Source organism: Gorilla gorilla, chromosome 12 (assembly GCF_029281585.2).
Source record: "Gorilla gorilla gorilla isolate KB3781 chromosome 12, NHGRI_mGorGor1-v2.1_pri, whole genome shotgun sequence".
NCBI classification, from domain to species: Eukaryota; Metazoa; Chordata; class Mammalia; order Primates; family Hominidae; genus Gorilla; species Gorilla gorilla.
In genome coordinates this window covers 53592050-53602510 of record NC_073236.2, presented here as the reverse complement: position 1 = coordinate 53602510, position 10461 = coordinate 53592050, and the positions used below count along the sequence as shown (strand labels likewise).

The 10461-nt window shown below is 53.3% G+C and overlaps 1 protein-coding gene across 2 annotated transcripts in view; it reads right to left on the bottom strand.

Annotated features, from left to right (window-relative positions):
* REEP1 (receptor accessory protein 1) overlaps nt 1-10461 on the bottom strand; it is a 124574-nt gene that overhangs the window by 8731 nt on the left and 105382 nt on the right. The window contains exons 6-7 of one of the 2 annotated variants that reach the window (XM_055378206.2): nt 9892-10069; nt 4623-4658 (exon numbers count right to left, since the gene is read on the bottom strand). In XM_055378206.2, the coding sequence (XP_055234181.1) occupies nt 4623-4658; nt 9892-10069 (214 nt within the window). The remainder of the gene's footprint in view (nt 1-4622; nt 4659-9891; nt 10070-10461) is intronic. The other variant, XM_055378205.1, reaches the window with a different exon arrangement.

Below are 10461 nucleotides of genomic sequence, written 5' to 3'. Positions count from 1 at the left end.
CTACTTTAGATATATTTCCACAAGTAGACCTAACTCCTTTTTATATCAGGAAGGAGTATAAATGGAGAAATGAACCCCACAGAACATAGTCCCAAAAGAGGGGCACCAGGAGGAGCATGAGAGTGAGTAGCTGGGTAGAAAATCCCATGCTCTGCCTCCTCCGTGTTCTTGTCCCTGAAGATCTAAAGATTGGTGACCCAACAGATCCTTACCCCTGGCAACAGGCCTGAAAGAGTATTGCTATCCACATCTTAGTACTCTAATTGGCTCCCAGAGACAACGTGTACGGGAGGAGGGTCTCCCGCCCAAGGTCATGGCCATAACAACTTGCAAACCTCAGGTGATGGTGGCCACGGCCTTGAGCCTGCAGAGCTGCCACTATGATGCCCAAAGCTGGGTTGCTTCTAGGAAAGGGCAGGGTCTCTGCTGTCTTCCACAGCAGGGGAATGGGTGTGTGGCCTTGGCTGATGTTTCTGTATTAGCAAATGTGTCAGCAGGGCTACAGCAGCCAGGGCTGCAGGCTCCACCTCTTCTCTCTGTGGGGAAGGGAGGGAGGGAGAAACTAGCAGAGCCTCTCAGCCCTTTAAAGGCCTGTGTAGCCTGCAGTGGGCCCAGGGCTGCCCCACCCCTGCAGTGCAGCAGAACCTCCCCCGGGTTAGCAAAAACATCCCACACAGCACACATTAGCAGGAGCATTAATGGAAGGCAGCAAATGTCTGCAGAAGAGCACGCCTGTCTGGAACACTTACATCCACGTCCCCAACAGCACCGAGGAGAGAGAAAAGAACATTCCGTTAGAGAAGGGTCTTTGGCACTGAAACTCACACGTGTGCACCATGCACACATCCCCATCCACACACACACACAGACACACACACAGACACACTCACATACACACATGTAGACACACACATGCTCACTCACTTCCCATGCTCTAAACCTCAGGTAGCTCCTCCTGCTTTAATCAGAAGGACACTGCCCAGAGGCCACACTCAAAATGCAATTCTCTCTCTCTCTCTCTCTCTCTGAGAGGACAAAAAGGATGACTGCTTTTAAAAATTATGTCCTACATGCTTGATTTTAAAAGGGGGGGAGGGACACCTCTATGACTAACCACACAGGCAGTAATCCAGAGTTCAGTTCTATATGACATAGAGGTAGGCAGAGAAAAAAAAAAGAGAGAGAGATAATAATAGACACACAGAAAAAGAGAGACAAAGACATGCAGAAAACAATAGGGAATCGGTTGACAAATGGGGCAGGAACAGAGCAAAGATGGGAAGAGAATGTTCTGGCACCTAAGATGTGCAGCTTAGAATAGAGGCTGCTGCCGCTGGGGCCTCTAAGCTCTGTCACTGCCCTAAAAGGCATTTAGCAGCCTCCGAAATGCCTCCTTTCCCTACCCCCATCATGAATTAAGACCTGAATTTACAACTCCTAGAAAATGTTCCTGTCTGCTGAGGGATCCTGGGGCTCTGCATGGCCCCAGAGGTAATTTGAATCTTCCCAGGCTTTGGCCTGAGTGAGCGCCCCTTGTGACAACATTTCAGGGGACCAGGAGGAAAGTGTCCCCGACAACTGTGAAATCCTTTTACTGCTTAAGAGTCAGCCTATAGCCCCAGGTGCAAGACAGACCTCCCCCAACACCATCTGCCACCACTGCACAATCCAGTAGAGACTGTCAGAGCTGGGAGGACCAAGGGACACCTCATGGAGGGGGAGACTGAGGCCTGCAGAGTGCAGGGGCTTTCCCAAGGCCTCAGAGGGAATGGTGTAGGCCAATCATCAAAGGGTTCCTTGCATGCAGACCTGAGAGCCAGGGCACAGGTATTAAGAGGCCCTTGGAGAGGCGGAGGCCCAAGAAAGGAAGGGCTAGGGCAACGGCTTCCAGGTCTTGAGGCCGCCACCAGGCCTCACCTGCTTCCCACTGTCCAGCAACCCCCATCCCAGCAGCTCCCAACCTGCTCGGGGATAAGGAACCAGAACTTGGACACTGAATCCTGGACACACTCTTATGCACATGCAGCCTTCCAGAACTATTCAGTTCCTACAATCAACCACAGCTCTATTGAAATGCACTGGAAACACTGTGTCTGATCATGAAACCACCAGATGTCATGGCAGGGAAGGGCTTCTGAGAGCAGCACAGAGCAGTGTCAGGGGAAGAATGGAGGACAGGGCAGCCACTCTCCCCGACCCCCAAGTGCCAGTCTCCCAGAATTAGAGGCTTTTGGAATGGCTCACAGAATTTGCAGACTCAAAACTACAGTGTGAATAGACAGAAATCCCTGCAATTGCCTGGAGCCACTGGCACCGCAGGGTCATTTCCCATGAACTAGTGTGTCCACCAGGCCAGCGTCTAGTGCCCGGTGCTGGAAACAGCTGAACGCAGCCCCTTCATTTCCAGCTTGGACCAGGAGGCCCCACAGGGACACAGGGTTAGTCAGAGCTGGGCTGGGACGCTTGTCTCCACCTGCAGCCCTGCTCAGACTCCTCTGTCAGTTCAGTTTGGCCTTATGGCCTCCAGAATCCCCAGCTTTTTTCTTTTTTTAGATGGAGTTTCACTCTTGTTGCCCAGGCTGGAGTGCAATGGCATGATATCGGCTCACTGCAACCTCTGCCTCCCGGGTTCAAGCGATTGTCCTGCCTCAGCCTCTCGAGTAGCTGGGATTACAGGCATGTGCCACCTCACCCGGCTAATTTTATATTTTTAGTAGAGATGGGGTTTCTCCATGTTGGTCAGGCTGGTCTTGAACTCCCGACCTCAGGTGATCTGCCTGCCTCGGTCTCCCAAAGTGCTGGGATTACAGGCGTGAGCCGCTGCGCCTGTCCTAATCCCCAGCTCTTCTATAAAGGACTTAAAAAGCTGAGCACTGAGAGCCTTAAAAATAAAGCAATGCAGGGAAAACAGGACACGTCACATAATGCAGTTTCCTGTCTTGCTCACTGCTGATGTGGGAGGGGCATGTCATGCCTCCGCGGCACCAGGACTGGAGCAAAAGCTATATTAGGCACCTTGCGTGCCTGCCTTCCTCCCCTGACACCAGCCAGCAGGCTGCAGGCCAGGCACAGCCCCTCTTGCCTTCCAAGCCTAAGGCAGCTTCTCTATGGGGAGCCAGGCAGTGTGAAAGAGGCACTGGATTAGTCCAGGACCCTCACTAGTCCCTAATGTGTCTACTTAAGGTTAGGCAACTGGAGAAGCAGGTCATGGCAACCACCAGGTGGCTGTGGCTCCAACAAGCCATCACTCACACGCTGGGAGGGCAGCAACAGGAGTGTCTGTCCAGAACCGGGAGACCTCCACTCTCCCTGGGGTCTCCTGGATGCTCCAGGCTATCACCACCACCACCACCACCACCACCACCACCACCACCACCACCACCACCACCACCACCATCATCATCATCATCATCATCATCATCATCATCATCCTTCCCAGGATTATTATGGCCCTTTCACAGCCACTTTCACAACAGCACAGTGAGGCCAGGAAGCAGGGATCTCATCTCCGTTTTAAGAGGAGGAACTGAAGCTCACAGCGGTTAGGTGATTCACGCAAAGTTGCACAGCAAGTAAGTGGCAAAGCAGGAACAGGGCTCCCTTGGCTGCCCCAGGACCAGAAACCCCTGGAACTTCAGGACTTCATCATTTCAGAGGACCTTAGTCCTCTGAAGTTCCTGTGTCCTTACCTGGAGCACAAGGAAGTATGACCCTGTTGTGGCTTTTTTTTTTTTTTTTTTTTTTTTGAGACAGGGTCTTGCTCTGTCACCCAGCTTGAGTGCAATGGCACGATCATGGCTCACTGCAACCTTGACTTCCCAGGCTCAAGCAATTCTCCTGCCTCAGCCTCTCAAGTAGTTGGGACTACAGGTGCACACCAGCACACCTGGCTTTTTTTTTTTTTTAAATTGCAGAGATTAATTCTTGCTATATTGCCCAGGTTGGTCTCGAACTCCTGGGCTTAAGAAATCCTCCCACTTCTGCCTCCCAAAGTTCTGGGATTACAGGCATGAGCCACCCTGCCCAGTGACCCTGTGGTGGTTTTAAGATATCTCCACACATTCTTTGATGCTCCTCCCTTCAAGAGGTGGAGATTAATTCTCCTCCCCTTGAATGTGGGCTGTGCTTAATGACTTGCTTCCAACAAATAGAATAAGGCAGAAGTGATGAGTGTGACTTCAAAACCTAGGACAGAAAAGGTACCCTGGCTTCCTGCCTGCCCTCTCTCTCTTGAATGGCTCACTCCAGGCCAGGCCACCTGCCACGTTGTAAGGACTCTTAAGCAGCCTTGGAGAGGCCCAGCCAACAGCCATAAGAGTGCCATCTTGAAAGTGGACCCTCCAGTTTCGTCAAGCCCTCCGATAACTCAGCCCAGGCTGACATCTTGACTGCAGCCTCTTGAGAGACCCTGAGCTAGAACCACCCAGTTAAGCTGCTCCCAGATTTCTAGCCCACAGGAACTGTAAACTACTGTGTTTGCTGTTATAAAGGGTTAACCTCCTGACCCCTCCCTATGACCATGCAGCTGAAAGGGAGCCCCAGGGTCAGGTGCCCACTCCTGGTTAGAAGCTCTTTCCGAGTGAGAGTCCAGCACGCTGCGGAGAGGCTGGCTGCTTACTCACCTTTCCAGGTCCTGCAGGTGGAGCAGCAGGTACACACTGTGGGAATGGGGTGGGGGCACCATCAGTGACATCCCCCACTGGACAGGAACCAGCCCCGGGCAAACAGGGAGGCCCTGGAGAGGTGTGGGGATCCCAGTGTGTACAATATAGGGATCCCAGGAAGGTGGGTCTCTGTAGAGACACCAAAGTGGGGAAAGAGTCATCTCAGATTCAGTTTCCGCTCAGGTGCAGAAGATACCCTCACCTGGCACACAAAGTCAGTCCTTGCACCCTGCAGCCCTAGGGAAGGCCGGAGACAGAGTCAAAGTTCCCTCTGGAAAATAACTCCAAGCACCCCTGCCCAAAGCCTCCTCCTCTCTTTGCTTTCCAGTTCAGAATGTCCTCCAGGAAACATCCCCAGACTTACCTCTGAACCCCAAAGTGCTTCGCATCTGGGCATTTGCAAAGGCCTAACTGGCTGCTGCCTTGTACACGCCATTGGTCTTGGTGCACATCTGGGCCTTGGCATAGAGTAGGTGCTCACTAAATACATGCTCACTGAGTGACTCCAAGTCCATGGAAGGCCAGGATCATTCTTTCAACATTTCTTGTACACTTCCTGGTGTCCAGTGCTAGGCATTCAGCATATGGTATCTGACTACACACCTTCCAGCTCATTCTGCAGGGAGGGCCATGTCAGTCCCTGCCTGCCCTGACCCTTTAAGCAAAGAGGAAAACTCCAGGCAAGAGAGAGGGTCAGGCCAAGTACACTGCCGAGCCCCATCCTGGGTGCTGAAAGCAGCAGGAAAGAACTCTCCTTCCCCTTCTCCAACTCCTAGACCCTGTGTCCTCACTGCACATACAGAGGTCTCTGTGTGCCAGGCGTGTGGTGGGTATGTTGGGTAGGCATTTACAGAGGGAAGCACAGAACCCTTGTCTGCCTGCCAGGAGCTTGCAGCGCTGAGTGACCGTGCAGGGACAGTCTTTGTGCCCCTTCCTCCCTTCCTCGTTTGTGTGCATCTTCCTTCCTTTTCTCAAGATGCAGGTCACATGGATGTCCCTTCTTGGCTCACAGCAAATGGTCCACACTGGTTCATGGGATCCCCTTCAGTTTTTTTTTTTTTTTTTTTAATGAGACAGAGTTTCACTCTTGTTGCCCAGGCTGGAGTGCAATGGCGTGATCTCAGCTCACCGCAACCTCTGCCTCCCGGGTTCAAGCAATTCTCCAGCCTCAGCCTCCCGAGTAGCTGGGATTACAGGCACCCACCTTCACACCCGGCTACTTTTGTATTTTTAGTAGAGACAGGGTTTCTCTATGTTGGTCAGGCTGGTCTCAAACTCTCTACCTCAGGTGATCCACCCGCCTTGGCCTCCCAAAGTGCTGGGATTACAGGTGTGAGTCACCGCGCCTGGCAACCCTTTTTATGTGCCTTTACATGACTTTTATTCCCACACCCCACTCACATTCTCCTTCCTCCTCAAGGAGTGTCACTTTTAATATTTTAATGTGCAACTTTTTGTTTGAACATGTTCTTCATATAAATTCTGTATTGTTACTTTGCATGATAGGCATTTATTTTTTACATAAATTGTTAGATAAAATCTCATTCTGTTTTGCACTTTTCTTCACCTGGCATCATGCTTTCAAGTTCCATTGTGTGCACATTTAATCTGTTGCTTCCAGCTGCTGCAGAGAATTCCACGAGGTGCAGCTCCCACCTCTCTCCAGGTTGTCTTCAACTCCTGCCACCTGTCCAGGGTTTGCAAATTCTCTGGTTTGCTCTCCTCACAACCCTAAGACATAGGCTGAATAGGGACTATTGAGCCTTTTTTACAAAGAAGAAAGCCTGAGGGAATCAGGTCTGTCCTCTGTGCCAAGGCCAAATCTATGGTAGCGACTGCCTGGGTTGTTCTGAGAGAAGTTCTGAGGCTGAAGTGAGGCTCAGGAGGAAGGAGCATGCCTTGCTGTGCTGCATTTGCTGTGTCTGCACAGGCCCGGCATCAGCCGGCCAGGATGAAGTCTAGCCTCTTCCCCTTTTCTGGGGCCCTTTCTGCTACCTGATCTGGCCTGGCATCTGAGGCCCACACTGGGGGCTGAGCTGGGGAGAGTACACCAGCCTGGTATAAATTGGCTTCCTCTGCCAGACTTCCTCCTAGGCATGTTGACCTTACTTCAGGGTATGATAGTCCAAGAGCCTTTGACCCAGGAAATTCTGCCCCATATCCATGCCCCAGGCCATCTTTCACCTGTCTTCCTTTTTTTTTTTTTTTTTTCTTAAGATGGAGTTTCACTCTTGTTGCCCAGACTGGAGTGCAATGGTGCAATCTCATCTCACTGCAACCTGCGCCTCCCGGATTCAAGCAATTCTCCTGCCTCAGCTACTCCATGAGTAGCTGGGATTACAGGCATGCACCACCACGCCTGGCTAATTTTGTGTTTTTAGTAGAGATGGGGTTTCTCCATGTTGGTCAGGCTGGTCTTGAACTCCCGACCTCTGGTGATCCACCCTCCTCAGCCTCCCAAAGTGCTGGGATTACAGGCGTGAACCACTACACCCAGCTCCTGTCTTCCTTTTTGAGAAGGCTTTTATTTTAGGCTCCAGAACAGCTGGAAAGAGCACTACACTGTCCTTGGCCTCCCTGCTGGGTTGCACCTTTCCTCTTTGCCCCCTGTGGTCATAGGTGCTGAGGCCAAGGGGGCCAGCAGTGAGGAGGGCTGGGGCATGATGCAGCACAGCTGGTCCTCTCAGCCTGGGACAGCCAGAACACTCCCCACTGCCTCCCTGGGGCATGGCAGGGGACGTCATCACCTCTGCTCATGGAGAATGGCAGAGCCAGTGCCAAAGCAAATCATCCCAAACGCTTTTCTACCTGATGCTGGGCTGGGAAGATACTCCAGGCCCAGAAGACACTGCCATCTCCCTGCAGACCCTGCCAGCTTCTTGCATTCCCAGGTCTGAGGCTTCCCTGAATAATTCACCAGGGGAGGTCTAGGCAGGAGGCCTGGATTCTGGGCCTGGGGGCCTCAGCCCAGTGCACAACCTCTCTGAGCCTGCTTCCTCCACTGGGCTCATCTCTAAAATGGCAACACAGACTCTTAGAGGCAAAGGGACACCAGGGCCACCTAGGCCTGCTTCCTTAGCCAAAGCAGGAATCCCTCCCTCAAACCTGACCATCCAGCTTTGGCTTGTGTCCTTCCAATGTCAGGGACCTCACTACCTCCCAAGATGGCCCATTCTGCTCCTGGACACTTTCAGCATGACAATGCGCCTTCTCAGGAGAGACAAATTACAAAAAGAACAATGATAATAGCTACTATGTACTGGCACCAGGCATGGCCATAAGCACTTTCACATGGCTGGTTTCATTTGAAGCCTCACAACAACTCTACAAAGGGGTGTCATTCCTTGTGTAGATAAGAAATCTAGGGTGCAGAGAGGGTAAACAGCTTGCCCGGGTCATGCGGCGAGCAAGTGGCTACCCCCTTCGAACTTCACCCCACTGGTTCTTGCTCTCTGCCCTCTGGGTTTCACTGAATTGAGGCCCCTTTTCCATCTAAGGGGCAGCTTTCATCTGAGGCTTGGTAGATAATGAGCTGATGCAGTGTGGAGATGAGACTTAACTGTGTTTTGTATCCCTATTTCTGGGGCAGTGTCCAGCAGATCAGAAGCTGTAGATGCTTGACAAAGCCTGGATGGTTGATGAGTGAGTGACCAAGGGCACTGGCTCCGGAGTCAGAAGGCCACGCTCTACTGCAGCCCAGCATGGGTGACCCTGCACAGTCCCCTTCTCTGGACCTCCGTCTCTTCACTGGTAAAATCACTGGGTTTCACTGAAAGATCCCTGAGGTCATTTCCTGTCTGGCCTTTTGGGATTCCATTCCTTGGGCGGGGGGGTCCCTCAGGGGGTAACCCCTCCCTGAGGTGGCCATCACCCCCACAGCCAAGCCTCCACCTCCCCAACCCTGCCCTGCTTCCAGCAGTGACAGGGTTAAAACATCTCCCAACAGAAAAGCCACAGTCTTAAGACCTGTGAAGGGCCAAGGGGACACTGCTGAGAGGGAGGAAATGGACGGAGCCCTGAGCTGCACTTGGCTCTGAGCATGAGTTGCCATTCCCAGGCAGCCGCAGGCCTCATGCCTTCCTGTTGATGGCTAAGACCCCCGGGCATCAGATGGGGTCTGTCAGGACATGGGGCTTATGGCCAAGGTGTCCCCTGCAGTCTGCACCTTACAGCACATGGTCACAGGTGGCCAGACATCTCTGTTTATAGATTTAAGGGCCACGCAGTCACCAGACATACGTTGTGGACATAGATTCCCACCCCTCTCACCACAGCGAGGCAGAAGTGGTGATCCAGAACCGTCCCCCACGCCCCCACCATCAGTCCTGGGCAGCTGCTGTGCTCAGCCCCTGAGACCCAAGGCCCCTGGCATCCTCCCAAGGAGCAGCCTGGGAAACTGTGTGCCCCCACCCTCCATGAGCCTGAAACCCATGCTGGTGGATCCGATGTTGGGGGGTCCCAAACATGGCTGCATCTCAATGAAATCACACTTCTGGGTCTCACCCCAGACCTACTGAAGCCTCTGCAGATGGGCCCAGGACTTTGCATGTTTAACGAGGTCCCCAGGTCAGTCCCAATACCAGCAATCCCACGATGGGCGTGTGACACCAGAGTCAGACATTGGAGGCAGAGGTGTGGTTACTGTAAGGTCCCGCTCACCACAGGAACAAGAACTCAGAGCTAGCATGGCCCTTGGTATGCAGAGGCTGGGGGTGGTGTGAGGTACATGAGAGGTCAGAGATGAGAAGGAGACAGCAGAGTGAGAGAGAGGACAGGCAATATTCAGGCAGGGAAGAGGGCCCGTGACAGCAGTAAGCCCCAGGTGAGAAGACAACGCTCAGGTATCAACAGGTACGCCTCCCCGGAGTCTGAGAAGACAACACAGAAGGCTCCCGGGGCCCAGGTCCAGTTGTGCCTGCTGCCTCCAGGCTTTGCCTAGACACTAGCCCCCAACTACCCCCAATTCCCCAGACAATCATATGGAGGAAGGGGGACCCTTTGGTACAGGTGACCTAGCCCTGTCCCTGATCAGTCACCAGGCCGGTTTCCTGGCCTGGCCTGAGGGGTGCTCCACCCCTTGGCCGACCTGGCATGATCTGATGGACACCCCGTTGGTGGCAGGTCCGTGGGGCCAGGGCCAGGCTGCATGCCACACTGCGGACTGGGCCTCTCTCAATGAAAGCGAGGCCCAAGGAGTGGGAAAGAGGGGAAGTAAAGTGACACCTACCTGAGCTGCTAGCGCTCTCAGAAGCACTCCTGGACATCTTAGGCTGGCCGTGTTTGCCGCTGGCCCGCCCAGACCCCGGTGGTGGGGGGCCCGAGGGAGCAGGGGCGCCGTCTCCCCTGATGGTGGTGAGGTCCTGCATGCTGAAGCTCCGCAGTCTCTCCGATAAGGCACCCTGTCCCTGGATACAACACAGGAGGGGCACACGTCAGAGGTCCTGCTCCACAGGTCACACTCGACAAAGGCCAAGAGGGAGCTCTGATGGTCAGCCAGGTGGAAATCAAGACCTGGATCAACTCTGAGGCGCAGGTGCCCAGACATAGCTGCTGGAAACACAGAGAGGGTCAAATCCCGGAATTTTCCAGGGCCTCCTCTGGGGCTCAGCAATTGCTCCTTTGGCTCCAGGCTCCCTCCCTACCCTCAGACACCACTACGATGATACGATGATACGATGATACGATGATACGATGATGATCCGGAGCCTCAGACAGACCCAGGGCCAAGGGCATGACTACTGCCTGCAGCTCCTACTCCTTCCAGGCCACCTGCTGCTTCTCTTGCTTTGCATAAATA